We start from the raw sequence: 18915 nt of genomic DNA, 5'->3' as shown, positions 1-18915 counted from the left end.
TGGCCCTGCCCTGTGACCACCACCTGTTCTAGCTATTGATTTATCCAGCCAACTGGCTCCAGCCATCTCTCATTGTTGTCAGATGGTCTGTTTGTCCACATTTTCCTGGATCCTGAAAGGCTGCTGCCTGGTGCCCTGTGACATTTAATATACATTCATCAAGTCCTGGAAACCAGATTAAAAACTCAGTTTTCTTCTAACCCCCAAATAAATCAAAGCCAACTTGGAAAAGAGGGTTTTAATCTTTTGACTTGATCTCTCAAAATTGCTTAGGGATTTGCCACTTGCCAATCCTCCAGGAGACTTTAGACAGCAGTGAAAATGAGGTGCTGGGATTGGTTTGAGATCAAACCTACACTAATAAGTCTATATCCTTTCTTTGGGGATGAAGCCTTTAGGGCTTACTCAAAGGAAAAGCAACAAGAAACTGAACCGGTTGGCTAATTCAAATGTATTTTATTACATTAAATGAACATTTAAAATCCAAGTCAGTCTAAACAGAAGTTTAGAGGTTAAGCATCATTTTTATTTTCATACGTAATTTAAAATTCCATTTGCTATATAAATATACATTCAGTCCATTGTCATTGGTTGGTTACATTTTTATTATGGACTCATCACCAGGTCACTGGGGCAAGAGCCAATGGAGTGACTTCCTCAGTGCCTAGAAAGACCTTGTATTCATGATTCTTGTCCTGTTCTCATCAGATCTTTTAGTGCCTCAGCCATACAACTTCATGCCTTTGGCCCAATGGACAAATACATGCTCATTTATATATATATATATATATAAAATATAGGTTTCATAAATCTATAAGAAATGCAAATAGAATAATAAGTTAGTTGCAAAATAAGCAGGCATGTGGCAAAGAAACAAAGAAAAGACCAACTTGGTTTGGTTTTTTGCTAGTAGGAGAGATGCATGTCCAGTTGGGCACACTGCTGTAAATGGCAAGAGCAAAGAAGAATTAGTTCTATCTGATTTTCTAACTTAGCTGCTATCTATACATTTAGTGCCTATATTTACTCTGCAGCCCAGGTCTCCATTAGTTAAGAAAATGTTAAGCACACACTGGCCAAGGCTACAGATCATGCAAAGATACAAGAAATGTGTGCTTTAAGAATGTTCTTTTAATATGCTTCCCCCCTCCCCCATCTCCCACTTAACCCCTGCTTGAGCACAAATTCAGATGCTTTTCAGCTATAATGTGCCCAGGTCTTCGATCTGAATGTTGCTAGTAAGAAAAGTACACAAATATAAAGGTAAAATAAGCATGCACTTGAACCCACCACTGTGGATGGTGCTTTCTATTGCAAGGATTCTGATCCAAAGAGCCAGTTACCTCAATAGCTCTTCTCTCCTGTTCTTACACAAACACAACTTATTTGCATTCAAATACACAGGCATACAAGCTAAATTTAGCTGGTCTGTGCCTTGCATGTAGTAGGTATTTAATTGTTGTTGAATTTAATCTGATCATGTTCCCATTCCAATATTTCAATGAAAATATAATTTTAAAATATACTCTTGGAGTCAGTTTGAAGACCGATGAAAACTGCTGGTTTGATCTCCAAAAAACAGCCATTCGAAATGAATGTAGGAACCACTGTCTTTCTTTGTAGAGAAAGGAAAAAAAACTAACACGTAACTGTGAGTAGTAAGCTGATAGGCTTGGTTTTCCATTTTCTGACTTGATTCTATGGCTCCAAGTCCAATCATGTTGCTCCACTTAACATGCGAATGAGAAATCACTGGCTAACAAAGATGTCCCCTATCCATTTATTTCACATAGCAAAACTCTAGGATAGGAAAAAATCTGCTACTCCCTCAGGATGTTATAACAGCATTAGACCTGTTGGTATTAGAAAAAAGTGGCATGTGTTACTACAAGAATCGGGATCCTTCTTGAGGCAGGCAGTGTGTCACTAGTTTCTGTGATATAAGACTCAGAGCTGTTGCTCGAGGTCTCATCATCGGGAAGCTGTTGTGAGATGGAATGAATGTGAGATCTGTGGAATGGTTAGAGGTTGGATTCCAACATGAGTTCTCCCCCGTTAGTCATCGCCTGGTCACTCAGCTCCTCCTGGATCGCGGGAAGAGAAGTCTTTGCCGTCAGTGGTGTTTCAGTCTTGAAAAGCGACTCCATTTTGATCTGGGTGTTGATATAGAGAGACTTCTGAAAGGACTCCAAAGTGAAGTAATAGATGAACGGGTCAAAGCAGCAATTGAGTGTCGCGATGCACAGCGTAATGGGGTACATTGTTTTGGCAAACCTCTCCAAGGAACAGTTGGTTATGGCTTGGGAGCGGACCAAAGCATAGAGGAAGAGAATAGAGTTGTATGGCACAAAACAGACGATGAAAATGGCCACGTGTACAATGATCATCTTCAGCACTTTCTCTTTGTTGGTTCCGATCTGGGATAGTGTTGCAGGTTTTCGGAGGGTTCGCAGTACCAAGGAAGAGCAGGTGAGGTTCAGGAGCAAAGGAATGATGAAGCCGACCACTTCAATAAATATCGTAATCTTGGACAAATAAGTCTTCCAGATGCGCTTGGAAAATCCCTCAAAGCAGGTTGTTGTGGAATTGGAGACATTGGTTGTGGAGAACAAAGAGGCAGAGATCCCACCACTGAGGACCAGAATCCACACTCCTGCACACACGATGGCAGAGTTTCTTCTTGTCCGGATGGTACGAGAGCGGAAGGGATAGACAATAGCAAGAAATCGGTCAACACTGATGCAGGTGAGGAAAAGCATGCTTCCATAGATATTGGTGAGAAATGCAGTCCCTGAAATCTTGCAGAGGGTGTCGCCGAATGGCCAGTGTCTGTTAAAGTTGTAAAAAATCTTAAAAGGCAAGGTGAAGACAAAGAGCAAATCAGAGAGGGCCAGGTTGGTGATGAAAATAGCAGTCTCGCTCCTCATTTTCATCCGGCAGCAGAAGACAAAGAGGGATGCACAGTTGGTTATCAGGCCAAGGATGAACACGACACTGTAAACTGCACCATTCAAATTGTACTTAAAAGAGTCATCTGTGAAACACGTCTGGTTGGTGCTGGAGTTTCCCATTCCAATTTCAGGCTGGGTCTCTGAAAGCTGCTGCAATGGAGTTCTGTGGTGTCCATACACTGATCAGGATGCCTGGGGGGAGGGAGGTGAGGGGTCCAAATGCCACTTGGAACACCTGCCTGTCAAAGAGGTAACTTCTCTGGGCCCTGAATATTGCAGAAAGGTATTTTTCTCCTATAGGAGACAAGATGGAACCAGTTAGCACACCAACCAATCAATTCTATTTCAAGCACCATTGCAGGGGAGAAAAAAATCCACATCCTGTCTACCAAGATTTGAAGAAAGCATATGAAGAAAAAAGCCAAGAGTAAAGAAATTCAATACCATGAAATGTCTTGTGCATTAGCCAAGGTACTCAAAGAATAGGGGTTTTGGTCTAGCTGATACTTTAAGCAAAAATATTCTTTATTAACACTATCACTATTAATCACCCCATATCATTTCAAACACTTAACAGCTTTCATTATTTGACTTTATCAAATCTTCCAAACAACCTTGTGCAAGTGTTATCATCCTTGTTTAAAAGATAAGGGAAGGGACTTTAGTTTAGAGACTTCAAGTGATTTGCCCAGTGTCACATGGCTAGTTGGGAGCAAAGTTGGGGCAAGAATTTAGGTCTCCTGGCTTTTAGGATAGCTTTCTTTTCACTGTGCTTTGCTGCCCTTTCTAAAATACATTTGCCTCTGACCTTATTCATTGGGGAACCCGTACAGCCTCAGGGTATAAGAATCAGTGCCCACTGTGCAGGACGAGAGATGGAGAAAGCACAGGAGGAGTCTGGACAGATGCTGGAATGATTGCAGGATGCTTCTGGAAGTAGCATTTTTTAGAACTGTTTTTTAAATTTTTTTTTGCGGGGCAGTGAGGGTTAAGTGACTTGCTAAGTGTCAAGTGTCTGAGGTCAAATTTGAACTCAGGTCCTCCTGAATCCAGGGCTGGTGCTTTATCTACTGCACCCTTTATTTTTTACCAAATTCTTGACATGAGTTTATTGTCCTGTCACCTGCCTTTCTCCTAAAAGTTAAGTTCCAGTTAATTAAAGATTTGGGCTCATTGACATTTGACTGCCATATTGTCTCCCTGATGTTCTTTTTTACTCACTCAGTTTTGTATTGAGAGATGGCCTAGTCAGGACGTGAAAGTGAGGAATGATATTGCGGGGGAATTATTACCAGTGCATTGCCATGGCAGTGGTAATCCAAGCAATGGGTAAAGAGAGAGGTGGAACAGAAGAGTCTCCAGCTCTCTTCCCACTATCCCCACACCACTTTTTGGGCAGAGCACTGAACCTTTTGGGGGTTTGTTTTTTTCTTATGCACAGTGTGTGTGTGTGTGTGTGGGTGAATATTTGGACTAAATAAATGGTTTCTGAGAGTCCTTCTAGTGCTAAATCTCTGGTTCTTTGCCTCTCTCAGCTGGTACTCCACACTAGAATGTCTCCCCCATTTCCTGCTTTCAGAATTGTCCCCCCTCCTTCTGATAGCCTCTAAAATGCCCCCTCACCACAAATTTCAGCCTAGCTGAGTAGAGATCAGAGGCTGATCCTCTGTGAACATTCGTTCCTCAAGCTTTTGCCTGCACTGTCTGCCTCCCAGGGGGACTGATTCTTCATAGGGGAGCCCTTGACTTAATCATCATTGCTCAATTTCTGTACAGATTTTGGAGGGTTTGGGAGGTTTTTGGTTATATTGATGAACTGTCTTAGCTTGAGAACTGCTAAGGGATAGGGCTCCATCTACCTGCAAGCCTTTGAGATGAGAAGCCTGTAGAAGAAAAGTAGTATTTGTGTCCCATGAAGAAAACAATTCTAATTGTAAAAACCTTCCATCTGAAAAGTCTCTTCCTTATATTAGCAACCAGAGAAATTTAGAGCTAGAAAGGACTATAGACATCAGAGCTAGTCTAAATCTCTATGTTGTGTCCTCTCCCTCTAAATGAAGAAACTGAGACCCAAGATGGGGAAGTGACTTAGCCAAGATCATTCAGCTACTATGCATCAGAGAAGGATTCAGACCTCTATCTTCTGAGTAAATCCAAGGTGCACTCCGTTATACACTAATTCTCATTCCCAGGAAAAACCTTGCCTGGGCTACATAAGGAAGGCCACATTCTCCTAAAAACCAGTGCCTTATAGTTTGCACTGAGTGCCACCCCCCATGGAGACTCTAGGACAAAGGATGAGATGCTCAGCAAGCTAACCAAGAAAGAAGAGTCCACTGTCTAGGAGAACTTGATTTGGACAGAAAGTAGGAAGAGACATTATGGTGGGAGAGACAGAAGCGGGGAAATGGGGCTCAAGACCAAGGGTAGCCAAGAGTGAGGCAATCCCAACCCTAGCATGGTCCTGAGGGAGATAACAGGCCAGGAGAGGTCATCAAGCCTCTTCTGCTTAGGCTAGCCAGCCAATGGGCTTGGCAAGAGCTCCCAAGGCATTTCTGCTTCTATATTTTGGCACTCGGATATAGCAGAATCCGGCCTGGATTCAGAGTCAGAAGCCTTGGGTTCAGATCTCGGCTCCACCGCTCATAAGTTGTGTGACCCTAAGCAAGTCACTTTGCCTTAGAAGGCCTCAGTACAATGAGGTGATTGGACTAGAAAACTTCTAAGGTTCTTCCCTTCCAGCTGCATATCTTCTCAGTTGTTTCTAAATTAAACCAACTGTACTTCAGCCTTCCCTCTGCCACCTGAACCTTGGCCTCTGATTTGGGGATGCTGGGCTTTTGCCTCCTCTTGCCTAGGGTTAGATCTCTACACTACTCCCTGATCTTTTCCACCACTTTCTATTTTGTCTTCCCTTGTTTTAACAGGAATCTCTTGAAGGCAAGGACTATCTTACTTGCTTGTGTTTACATCCCCAGCAGTAGCACAGTGCTTGGTACCTAATAATCACTCAACAAACTGCTTTGTCTTTCGCTCAGTCTTCTGAGCAGGTGTTTAAATCGGAAACTCTGGCCTCTGAGTCTGCCTTCCTCTGTCTTTCCAGTTCACACCTGTCCTTCAAGTCCCATGTCCTTTCAAATGACTTCAACTAGAAGCGAGACTCTAATTGAATTTCCTAAGTAGCCCTCTTGAGTTAATGTTATGTATCATTCTTCTTACTGTGATTCCTCAACGTGTGTGTGTCTTCAAAGAAGAGAGTGAGGCAAACAGATTAGTAGGTGTGTAGTAGTAGATCAAGAGTTGGGCTCAGAGGCAGCCTGCCACTGACAGCTACTGGCTAGGAGATTCTAGGTAAGCGTCTTTAGTTCTCACAACCCTAAGGAGTTGCTAAACTATGGCTAGTCTGCTTTGGAAGAGGGTATTTCCTTACAGTCAAAGGTCCAGACCCAAACTGATAGAAATATACTGATTACTTTGCGTTTCTTAACAGGCTACATCTATTCACATGGGGGGGGGGTGGTTCTGCTTCCCTACCCAAAGCCTTGCTCCAGAAGAGCAGGGTCTTCTACTTTCGCATACCCCAGAATGCCTGATAGAGGGCTTGGCCCAGGAAGGCACTTGATTGTAACCTTGCTAAATTTGTTCTCTAAGTAATCAAACCCTATAAGAGAGAAAAGTACACAGGCAAGAAAATATTAGCATTTTTACAATTCTGAACCCAGAAAATGGGCGTGACATCTGTCTGCCAGCCAACCAGCCTGACTCCTTTCCCCGCTGCAGTACAGAGCACCTTGGCTGTCTAGCAGTAAGAGTGCGGTCCTGGGATTTTACCCAGCATGTTAGCTAAATTCTATTTCTGACTTAGTATGGAACTTGGCTATCCCCTCCCTCTCCTTTGTCTATATACCACCCATGTTCCCATCTTAGAGCTAGGGTTGGGAGGATTCAGTAGGACCTGTGGAACACTTTGGAACCTGACAGTGATCAATCAATACCCCCCAAGTAACATGTTGGAAACTTTCCCTGCCCTCCCTGACACAACTGAACACTTATGCTGGCATTTCCTTTGACACTTCCATCTCCGACCAAAAAGACACCATTCTTCTTTAGCCTTCTTTCTGCTCAGAAAACCTGTCTTTGAGTTTCAGCCCAAAACAGGATCACAGGACTTTAGAGCTAACAGCATCACAGGGGGTTATGAGTCCAACCCTGCCCTAAACCTGAGGAAACTGGACCTCACAAAGGGGAGAAGTGACCTCCCCAGTGGTCACATGGGGAGCAAAAGACAGAACTGAGACTAGACTCCTGATCGAGAGGGACTTGAAGTTTCCTCAGGGGTGGCTCTTGGACTGGGAAGGGATCAAGCACCTCTTATGTGCCAGGCCCTGTGATGAGTGATTTACAAATATCTCATTTGACCCTGAGGGAGGCCAAATTCAGTGGGGACTGAATTCCCTGAAGTGTTCCTGGGATCTTTAGGGTGAGGCGGGGCTGGAAACAGCCTGGGCAGCAGCTGGGGCTTCAGTCTGACTTCAGCACCTGTCCTGGATTAAACCCATGTCCCTGGAATGGCTTTGGGTTGAAGAGTTGTCTCAACATCAGAATAATAAGCTTACAGCGGTTTCTCCCTCCAAATACTGCATTCAGTCTCCACCCTTGATGCTATACTTAGGAGCATGGAACATTTGAGCTAGGGGACCTTTGAGCTAATTTAGTCCGATGGAGGCAAGTTGACATCCAGACGGAGTAAGGGGCTTGCCCAAAGTCACACAACCCATTAGACAAAAATTGAAAGCAGCCCTCCAGGCAGTTTTACACCCAAGCTAGCTGAACAAGATTTCTTGTACGGTTTTGGAGAAGGCTTTGTCCCTGTCCCCTTTGACACCTCTCTGAAATATCCCACAACCATGTAGAGCCCAATGAGACTGAAAGGTGCCTTTGATTTGAGGCCCAGCCCTGCCACCCCATGATACTCAATGCTCTTCTCTGCTCCACCAGGCTCATGCTTTGCAGATGGAGGACTCTGGGAAGAAGGACATTCACCCCAATGAAAAAACAAGAAGGACTCTGTAAACTGGGTTCAAGGAATGGCTTTTAGTTGCGAAGGAGGCAGAGCATAGTTAGCACTAGGGCTTTTCATAAATGGTTAACAGATTGTGCAGCAAACAGAGGAAATGGGCCAACATTTGTGCTTCAGATGAGTTGCAGAGGAAAAAATATATGCACACACACACATCTATGCCCTGTTTTTACAGCCAATAATTCCCACAATTAATCACTTGGTGAATTCACTTCATCCGAAAGATGCTTTCCCATTGACAGTGGGCAGGAAGCAGGTCAGTTGAAGGTGGACCAAGAAAATCCCACCCCAAATGAATCTTTAACTTTGCCCCACACATATGGACTCAATTCAGACAGCTCATTGCAGGTACTCCCATTTTCCACTCTTTCTTTTGATTTTTAACAATAATGAAGTATGCTAAACTTGGGATCTCCCCAACTCCTGCAGAATATTTAGCCGATTGGCCCTCCTCAGTTCATAAATCAATCTCTGCAGTTTACAAGGTGGGAACTTTCCAGGGGATACCTTAAAAGCAGAGTTTTCTCTCACTTACCTCACAGGGTTGTTGTGAGGATCAAATGAGATATTTGTAATAAAGTGCTTAGCACAATGCCTGGCACATAGTAGGTACCATATAGAAGTGCTTATTCCCTCCTTCTCTCCCTTACTACCTGCATACATAGTGCCATAAGGAGAATTAATCAGAGCCTGGGAAACCAAGTCCCAGAAGGCTGAGGAAACCTGAAGTCTCTCCCACTGATTCATTTTGAATAGGAGTTGGTAGGTTTGAGTGGTTCAGCTCTCTCGAGTATTTCCTCTTTCTAATCTGGTGGAAGTCTATGAAACTTGACACAATAGAGTCCAGCACTTCCTCTGACACCATTGTATTCTTGCCTATAAATACTAAATAGTGTTGGGAGCTAAGGAATACACAAATGCTGTGAAAATCCAGGGAACCCCACTTGATCCTGGACAAGGGATGGGTAAGGCATCAGGAACAGTAGAGAGCTGAAAATAGACAAGATTAGGACATTTCTCAGATCAAAGCATCGAATCCCCAGCTAAGGCATGGCTGCTATTGAAGTTCAGGTTATTATTCTATTGTTGAGATTTCAGAAGAATATCTCAAAAGTGACCTAGTAGTATGTATAACATACCATATGGAGGAAACTGCTAAAGGCTTCACTCCACAATCGAGCTAGGAAATTGATCTGTATCAGCTCAAATTCTAGGCAACTCTCATTTTGTGCTTAAATGCTTCACTTGTTCAACCTGGGTTTCTATGTTCCATAAGATCTCCTGGGAGAACTGAGAGGTATTTCCTGTTAATGGTGACTTCCCCAGGCTAGATCTGGTTTGCATTGCCCTCCTGGCTCTTCTCCCCGCCCCCCCCCCAACCCCAATCCATTTTACTTAACTAGAGTGCTGGACTGACTGGGCCCCTGATCCAATCAGATCCTATCTCCCCTATTCCGAAGGGCAAGCTGATTTTCCCCTCCTCTTTTGACCAAAAGTGGCTTCACTATCCCCAATAACCCTTCACCCACTGACCTGGTCCATCACTTGGAAAAGAAATGGGTTGGCTGCTCCAAAGAATTGCATCAGCCTTCTTTCAGTAATGTGGTCTTTTGCCCCCACTTGGTTAGGAAGTAAAGTGATTACAGAGAAATTGCTCAAGCTACAGCTTTGGAATTATCCTGAGCCTTGAGACTTGGTATCTCATCACAACAGAGGGGCTAGAGGCGTTGGGGAAAATTCCTGGAAGCACTCATTTCCAAATTCTGTCAGCTGGGAATTCTGCTTTGTTTCTTACCACCCCCCAAACTATCCAGGCAGGCTTAACAGTTTTCCATTTGGATGCCTGGTTATCAGCTATCCATGTGCAGTGGTTCGGGGGGAACATGAATACAAGCCAAGGGGGCTGAAACCCCAACGACGTTGAGCATATTATGGATGTCTGTGTTGTGTATGTGATATCATCTTAGATCGAAGAATCGAGATTTAGAATAACACCTTATATTTCTATTAACTTAATTAACTGGATCACAAGGAACAATAAGATCCTTTCATCCTGTCCTGGGCTTGGGGGTGGCTTGCCTTTAATAATTCTGACTGCCTGGTTGAGGAAAGAGGGCAGAGAACAAAATGGAAAATTAGGGGAGATAACAAATAGGACACTGACACCTTTGATTTCAGCCTACCCTAGGCACCAATTATAAGACTTTGGGCAAGTGGCCCTAAAATTTAGTGATGTCCAGGCACATCTATAAAATAGTAGGAACTGTGATTAGCAACACCCTCTGAGGAATGCTGGGAAAGAAACGAGGGAGAGTCACTACCTAAGGTGAATTTGCATTTTTCATAGATGTTATTGACTTAGAATGTACATGTTACCACAGGCCCTCCTTACTGTCTGAATATGTGTTGGTCATTTTTTTAAATGTTGCTTTTGGTCCCAACTTGATCTCATCCATGTGAGAAACTCCTAGTGTGGAAATTCCCTCTACTGGTGAAGATCAATAACTCTTTTGTAACTTCAAGTTACAGAAAGGTGCTTGAGAGAGGTTCAGTGATTGCCCAGGGTCACCTAGTCAGTAAGTGTCAAAGGCTGGAATGGAAGGAACCCAGGCCTTTCTGACTCTTACTTTGCTATACCAAACTGCCTCTGTCTCATTCTGGAACTTTCCCAGTTCCTACAATGCAATTCTTTTGTTCGTTCTGATCTTCTCCTCCAGTCCCTTATTGTGGTGTGAAGGTGACCCTGTGCTCCTGAAGGCTCGGTCTGCCCAGCTGGAAAAGCCTCAAGTCTGGGTCTGGGCTTGAGCCATGTGTTTTTTATAAGAAGCCCAGCAGACTTTAGTGCTGATGAATGGTGAGTTTGGGGTCTACCCCCAGGGGGTACACAAAGGAACAGAGGCTTGGGATCTAAAGCACCTACCCAGATGTTAGGCTGATAGGGAAGATTTAGAACTAGGAGAGACATTAGGCATTATGTAATCCAACCTTCTCATTGTACAAAGGAGGAAACTGAGGCCTAAAGAGGGAAAATAACTGGATAGAAGTCAAATCAGTAGCCACTAGATGTCCAGATACAGATCTCTTTTTAGTGCTTCAGAGTCATGACTACTGAGATGCACCATGGTCAGCTCCTCCCTCCACCCAAAGAGATACCTGAGTCCCAGAGTCAGGGCTTTAGAGTTAGACCCAGAACAGAAGGCAGAGCTCAGGACAACAGGCTTAAGTTGGAGAAGATAAGCGTTACCATACGAACCCAGCAGCACTTTGGGAGCCTCTGAGTTCTTTGTTCCAGAAGCGTAGGGTGCTTTTCAGGCAGGTTCTCCAAACCTGGTACTTCAGTAGCTGCAACTGTATTGGCAGTCTGTCCTTGACTGAAGACTCTAACAGTTCTTGGCTCTAGAGAATCTGAAATGTTTGTAAGAAATACCCAGTGAAAAAGAAATACACATGTACTTTTCTTGGAAATTCACATCTTTTGAGCTCCGTGCCCCCCTTAGCCCAACATAGAGAAACTGTATTATAAATACTCCCCCCCACCTTTTTCCTCATGTGAGTTTGCTGGTGGTGGTGATTGTTTCTGATTCCACTCCCCGCCTCCCACCACATGTTCTGTTCTGGCCAACAAGGGTCTAACTGTGAGAGCCAAAGGAAGGAGAGCCAACTCAGGTAAAAGGGGAGGTGGGGAGAAACACACAGTGTTGGAGTCCCTATGACCCGTCAACCCCAGGCCTGATTTCTTCCCTGAGACCTGCCGTATCCCCTCATTGAAAGAGGAACTGGTCATGTAGAAAGTATATTTCTGGCAGGGTCCAAATTGTCACTTTAGTTCACTGATATGGACGATGCAGCCTAGTCTGTCTATGTCTATTCATCCTGGTCAACTCTTGTCCATATTCTCTCAAAAATTTGCCATAGGAGTTCACCCAATGTGTTGAAGTCCTTCTCTGTGTTCTCTTGACTTGACAAGAATATCGAGAGTATGTAGTCTGTCTTTCCATTTGATATCCTTCATTCTCACCACATAACTAATAGACGATTCTAATTTTTTTTTAATTGCAAGTATGTCACTGTCAGTTAAGGAACATATTTAATTTTCCAGAAGACTCCATTCTGGGATGTTTCCGAATATTGGGAATATGCACAGTCTAAAAGAAATAACATCGTCTCAGGAGACTCAGATTTGATTCCTGGTTTGCTCAATGTCTGGGCCTCAATTTCTTCATCAGTAAAATGAGGTTTAACTAGATGATTTCTATTGTCCCTTCTAGCTATTGATATATTCTGGGTTCTAGTTCTAAGGTTCCTCCTAACTGACATTCTAAGTATGGCTAACACTCCTAGCTGTTGTATGATGTTCATTTGAAAAAAAAGGGGGGGAGAAGAAGGGAGGGAAAGACCACACTTTCCCAAGGGATTAGCACACTATCCCTCCCTGCAAGAGAATGTTGTCCTCTTGAAACATTCAGATTCCCAGATGAGTGTAAAAATTTCTTTAATTCTTAAGAGGGCTAGGAGAAGAGTGAGGAATAAGCTTTCCCTAACACTATACCATCACTGACCTGAATAAACCATAAAAAATGAATGGCTGACTGCATGCTCTGCTATTAACAATTTCCAACTTTCTCTTTTTTTAACATACTTCCAAAGTGGGGATGATTATGAGTTTGGCTGCTCAGAATAGATTTGTTTTAAGGCCTTGAAATCCCAGTCTCAGAAAAGCTCAAAACTATAACAGAATGTAGAGGTGCCTCCTCTCCTTTTACTTCCTTAGAAGTCCTCACCATCCCAATGCTCCTCTGATTATAGAAACTAAGGAAAGGTGATCTCCTGGCCATAACAAGCATTTATGTGAGTGCCATTTGTGTTCAGAGAACAGTTCTAAAGTGGGGTAACCCACAGACCAGCCCCATAACTGAGAGCCTATACTGGTTGATAGCACTTCCTTGTTGTATCAAGGCTCTTCAAACATATCTGTCGATGGTCTACCTTGGGAGAAAATGCCTTGAGGGCCACCTGCTCCCTCCTGCCACCCAAGGAAGACTAGGATTGCTGTGCATGAGATGCCTTATAGAAGAACATGGTCCAGTTTTGTCAATATCCTAAGCTAATTACTTATTCATCAGGCCAGAGGTCAAAGCATGGACACGATCATGTCATAAGCATGAAGACTACATGCTCCCATGGTTCAGCCTCCCAGAGAAGCTGCCATAGGGACTAGACCACTGAGAAACATCATTCAAAGCCTAAGTCTACTTGGCAGCCAGTAAACCTTTGGGTGAGAAATTAAGCTGGGGGGAACAGCTCATCAAGTGGCTAATTTACTAGTCATTTACTTCTGTCCCAAGAGGGGAGACTCCTTGTAAATAGGGCTCCAGATTGTCTATTAGTGAGTCAGAGAGATTAGGCTCACAAGCTGCTTTATCTTGAATTCCTTCTCCACCATGTATACAATATGAAGGAGGGAAATCATTTTCATTAAATAAGACACAAATAGCTTGCCTGGTGTATATTTTTTTTTTCAGGGCAATGAGGGTTAAGTGACTTGCCCAGGGCCACACAGCTAGTAAGTGTCAAGTGTCTGAGGCCAGATTTGAACCCGGGTCTTCCTGAATCCAGGGCTGGTGCTCTATCCACTGTTCCACCTAGCTGCCCCCATTGCCTGGTGTATTTTACCATCAAAGGCACTCCAACTGTCTCCAGGATACTCATTCAAGACTCTTTCACAGTCTGGTCCCAACTACTCACCTGCACAGAATCTGCTTCAGCCAGGCTGATCATCTTGTCATACCATGAGCACATAGTCTCACATCTATACCCTTGTTCATGCTGTTCTGCCTAGAATTCCCCCAAACCTAACCCACTTTCTGCCCATCAAATTCTATCCATTTTTAAAGACCTAACTCAAAGCAGTATTACTGATCACCCACGAAGCCTTCCTAGACTTCCTTAGCCATAGGACTTCAAGCCAGATGGGGCCTCGTAACTTTAAAGAGAAAGAAACTGAAGCCCAGAGTGGATTTACCTGAGTTTACAGCACTAGTATAAGGCATCCCTGGCATCTTGGAGTTTTAATGCAGGGTGTCCATGCCAGTGTCATTTCCACTATATCACTATAGTGCACGCTCGCTCTCTCTCTCTCTCTCTCGCTCTCTCTCGCTCTCTCTCTCTCTCTCTCTCTCTCTCTCTCTCTCCTCTTCTCTTCTCTCTCTTCTCTCTCCTTCCCTTGACCCCTCCCCCTTTCCCTCTCCTCTGAACTCCTTAATATCCTAACAACCACTTGTATGGCTCTTATAATGCTTTGAATTGTTAGGTAACTTTTCATATGGGTATAATTTGCTTCTCTTCCTAGAAAGTAGAAGCTCCCTGAAGGCAAGTAATTTATTATATTTATTTTCAGATCCTCCCACAGAGACTAGAAGTTTTGACTGATTGCCTGATATTCTGACTCTCTTAAATGTCCTATTGATGAGATAGGGCCATCAGCCCAGCAGTCAGAAAGCTTGTGGGCTATCTCCATGTATGATCTTTATACCATCCCCCATCAGCTCCCCTATCAGTAGACTTGCCCCTGTACCTGGACTTGACACCCATCTGTCCATCCCAGCCCTACTTTTCTTTGGCCCCTAAGTCCACATTAGGCATCGTTTTGTTAGACAACCTTCGGTTCTCCACATCTTCTCCCTCCCAAAGAGTCTAGCACCCTCCTTCAAAAAATGGAGTAACTATTCAACCACTCTGAAGGAGACAAAATATAGCAAACCATTTTATATAGTTACTAGTAAAGATTTGTAGACATTTCTTATCTTTTGAAGGATGCTAGCCCCCCTCTCTCTTTGCCAACATTCACCCAGTGAGGTAGATGGTCTTAGTTTTATCTCCATTTTAGAGAGGTGAAGGGACTTGCCCAAGGTCACACAGCTAGTAAGCATCAGAGCTGAGCCTCAGACATTGACCTTGAAGAGACAATGTGGTCTAATGGGAAGAGTCCTGGATTTTCATTTAGAAGCTGTGAGCTAAAATCCTGGCTCTGCTACTTCTTAGCCACGTGATCTTGGCCAGGGCATTCTCTCTCTGTAGAACTCAATGTCTTTCCCTGTAAAATAAGGGAGTTGGATTAAATCATCTCTAAAATCCCTTCCAACTCTAAACCCTCTGGCTCTAAAGCCCAGGTTCTTTGTACTGGACCAGGCAGCCTCTGTGAAAACTGAGCCTAATTTCCCCTGGGGTCAATGGCCATCAGCTCAACTTCTAGTTTTCACCCCTAATTTTCACACGTTTCATTCTTCTATACAAGTCAAGGGCATGAACACGTGAACACACACAGTATGCTACTTACACAGTCGTGGCCCTAACCTCCTCACAACAACCACCACAACAACTACCTAGATCTCCTTTAAAGAGCTTTAGTCCTTTGGCTCTTCCAGTTTGCCTGGGTGTTTCTGAACCAACAGCCCCATCCCTCTGTGTTTCCAAACTGTGGGCATTGCTGAAGGCTCCATCTCAATTGTTCAAACATTCTCCTCTTCTCTGCTTTGCACAGGCTGCCTTAAAATTTGAAGGCCAGTGATTTTATCAGCTGACCAAATACCCTCCCTAGCAGGAATGTAATTTTGAGACTGTGACAAGTTAAAAAGCTTCATGTGTGTGTGTGTGTGTGTGTGTGTGACAGAAAAAGAGAGAGAGAGAGAGAGAGAGAGAGAGAGAGAGAGAGAGAGAGAGAGAGAGAGAGAGAGAGAGAGAGAAAGGAGAGAGATGGGGCTACTTTTGAATGTGTCTTGAACTCTTTGAAAGGGTAGAGAGAGCTTTTGGCTCCATTCTCGAATAGTTGCCTTTATGCTAGCTAGGAAAGGGGGGTGGTATAATCCGGCTGCGTGAGATGGTGAATGACCCCACCAAGATTTGAGCTCTCTACCTTTCCGTAGGGATTTGTTTGGTCATTTTCCCCACTGAAATCTTGCTGAATTAAATGGCCAAACACCCTGCAACAGAGAATGGGGAATGCAAACCAATTCAGAAAGAGCTTTGCCACGAAGAATGTTAGAAGTAAAAGCACAAGGAGTGAATTATTCAGAAAGTATTCTCTTCCTACCTGCCCCCATCTCACCATTACCCTGGCTCTGGCTCTGTCCTTGTATCCCGCATCTATTCATTTCGTTCCAAACAGCCCCTCCAATTTACCCAAGATCCAGGTTTGCATCTGACACAGAGGACCGCATTGATGAATAATTCAGTTTGCTGGCTGTCCCATTCCCATCAATCGATCCCGCTTGCTGGTCTAGAAATGTTGTGTACATTAACCCTAAAAGAAACCTCTTCCCAATAGTCAGCCTCTGAGCTTGAAGAGAATAAAGGAGAACCGTAACCCAGAGCAACAGGAGTTTTTAAAGTGCTAGACACGGCGATGCCTTTAATCCTCCTGGCAAGGTACATACATACTGTATTCATCCCCAGGCAACTATGGGCTTCCTGGGACATTTGTGTTCACTTTAAGCGAAGTCCTGAGAACCCTATGGTCTTTCATCCCATCCCAGCAGGAACAATTGAAAGCGATCGTTTGTTCAGGCCAAAGTTTCAGTGGAGCCTTCTGGTCCTCAGTGCTCTGAGAGGCAGAGGGGTGCCCACTGAAGAGCACCCCCGGCCCCACCCCCACGACCCCACTCCCAAACAACAGACTTACCCCAAGTAAGTGTGTGCTAGATGAGAAAGTACGGTCATGGCTGCAGACAGTTAGCTAGCAAGACCTAGTGCCCAGTTACAACGGGAGGCTCTTTCAAAGTGCATGCCTTTCTCCATGTCCTCTGGCGGCGCACAGCGAGCGAACGGACGGACGGACGGACGGACGGACGGACGGACCGACCAACGAACGAACGCAGCCCCAGCTGGGTCTGTCCCAGCTTCTCACTGCCTAGCGCTCATCCTCCTCTGAGCTGGCGGCAGGCAGCGGGGGCGGGGGCGGGGGGACATTGCTCGCCTAGCCTTTGTTTAGGCACGGAGTCTCGGGAATGCTAGAGCCGGCATGCCTTCAGCAAACAGGACACAAGAAAGGGCCCAATGTCTGGGGAAAAAGCCGAGGGGCAAGGGAGCACTTGAGGGTCTCAATAGGAAATGCTTTCCATTGGCTCAGGAGGTCTAGTTGGGAGCCCAGAGCCCGCCCAATCCCCCGGGCTGCAGCCGCGCTCTGCTCGGCTCTGGAGTCACCAATCACTGCGCGCACGCATGGAGCTGGCCTCCCAGCTCATTGCCCAGGAAAGGCCGTTTGCACAGTCCGGAATTGGCAGCTTAAGTGCCACTTGACAATAGCTAAAGCTTCTTTCCTGGCCAATTAATGGGCAGAGAGAGCTTGTGTGTGTGTGTGTGTGTGTGTGTGTGTGTGTGTGTGTGTGTGTGTGTGTGTGTGTGTGTCCGTGCAATGGGATTGCCTCATCCGGAGCAGCCTAATGAGGAGTAGGGGACCAAAAGGATTCAAAGCAGAGAGGCTGGAGTAGGGTACTTAGCCCATCTCTTCGGGAAGAAAGAGGGAGGAGAAAGAAAAAAAGAAAGAGGGAGGGAGAAGAAAGAATGAAAGAAAGAATAGAAAGCACAAAAAAGGAGAAAGAACACAGAAAAAGACAGGGAAAGGCCACAGGGAGGAAAACAATCAGGGAAAAAAAAACGCAGAAAGACTAAGTGTGTGTGGGGGGGGGAGGGAGTGGGCCACCAATGAAAGAAAAGACCAGGGGAAAAAAGAATAAAGAGAAAAAGGCACCAAAACAAGAAAGAAGTTCTAATGGCTACTTACTGTCTTAAAGTGGGGAAATGCCACCGATCACATGCACACCTTCCCCAGGAAAGTTCCTCTTCAGAAACCAGCCGAGGGCCACCCCTCCTCTTAAGCAGTTGGCTGAGAGGAAGTCTAATTAGCCTGAAAGGCTCAGGGGCTTGCTAGTGACCAAAGCAAAGGGTACAGATGAAACCTGTTTATAATGGAATGATCTCCAGCTATATACTTCCTCCCCTCCAGTATTTTCTGCTGCTATAGGTTGCTGACTGGGTCTCCCAAGCTTCTAATGTTATCCACCCACCTCCTTTCCTCCCTCCTTCCCTCCCTCGCTCCTTTCCTCCTTCCCCCTCCTTTCTGCATTCTCCCCCTCCCTCTCAGTTGAACACTGTTATAGAACTTTACCCAGCCATCTGCAACTTCATTTCTAGCCTGTCCCTCCACCAACCTCGAGCACCCCTCCCCCTTCCACTTCTCTGGAATGAAAAATTCCAGCCAGGGCTAGGATGCTTTCTTTCCTTCTCTGGGTTAGAGCCCTGCCCCTGGAGAATTAGGGGATCCTCTGTCTGCTTCTCAAGTCCAATTTTACCAATTAGCTGCCTCCCGAAGAGGACATGTTTCACTTGGTTTATTCGGCCCTTTTCCTCAGCTCTCCAGAAGTCATTTTTAGTGAGGCTGACACTAACTCTACACCTCTTGACTGATGATAGAAGACACTGTAAAACATTTTGTCCTTTGGTCTCTGCTCTCTCTGTCTTCCCCTTTCCATTTCTGTCTCTAACAGAGACTGTGTCTTGTCTACCTCTTGCTCTACCTTTTCTAGGTCTTTCCTTGGTGCTTACTATGTATGTCTCTAGTTCTATTCTGTGTGCTACACTGTACCCCAAGGTGAATAAAACAGTCTTGGCATTCCAGCAGAAAGCACAGAGTAATGGTCCAGTGGATTTGGATCCAGGGGATGGGTTTGAATCCATGCTCTGCTACTTACTCCCTGTGTAAACCTAGGCAAATCACTTTCCCTCTCGGGGCCTCGATTTCCTCCTCTGTAAAGGGAGGGTATTAGATTTGATGACCTCTGAGGTCCTTTCTGGATCAAAATTCTTTGTACTACCAATGTGACTGGTTTC

At 44.8% G+C, this 18915-nt stretch overlaps 1 protein-coding gene across 4 annotated transcripts; it reads right to left on the bottom strand.

The window, feature by feature from the left end:
- Positions 1-476: 476 nt before the first annotated feature.
- Positions 477-17837, bottom strand: LPAR4 (lysophosphatidic acid receptor 4). Of its 4 annotated transcripts, none has more exons than XM_043974823.1 (3): positions 17810-17837; positions 11285-11436; positions 477-3245 (listed from the first exon to the last, which is right to left on the bottom strand). In XM_043974823.1, exon 3 carries the CDS (start codon positions 3069-3071, stop codon positions 2022-2024), a length of 1050 nt encoding a protein of 349 aa, XP_043830758.1. In that variant the 5' UTR covers positions 3072-3245; positions 11285-11436; positions 17810-17837; the 3' UTR covers positions 477-2021. The 4 variants fall into 4 exon arrangements, with proteins under 4 accessions (XP_043830758.1, XP_043830760.1, XP_043830757.1 ...); XM_043974825.1 differs by lacking the exon at positions 17810-17837 and adding an exon at positions 16709-16875 and having other exon boundaries at positions 11276-11436; XM_043974822.1 differs by lacking the exon at positions 17810-17837 and adding an exon at positions 16709-16875.
- Between the last annotated feature and the right edge of the window lie 1078 nt (positions 17838-18915).

The sequence above is a fragment of the Dromiciops gliroides genome, chromosome X (genome assembly GCF_019393635.1).
Source record: "Dromiciops gliroides isolate mDroGli1 chromosome X, mDroGli1.pri, whole genome shotgun sequence".
In the NCBI taxonomy this organism is placed as follows: Eukaryota; Metazoa; Chordata; class Mammalia; order Microbiotheria; family Microbiotheriidae; genus Dromiciops; species Dromiciops gliroides.
Note: the sequence above shows the minus strand (reverse complement) of the source record. Positions and strands in the feature narration are given on the sequence as shown.

What these genes read in the sequence shown, in the direction of transcription:
- LPAR4 (XM_043974823.1), bottom strand. Translation starts at nt 3,071, where the DNA reads ATGGGAAACTCCAGCACCAACCAGACGTGTTTCACAGATGACTCTTTT.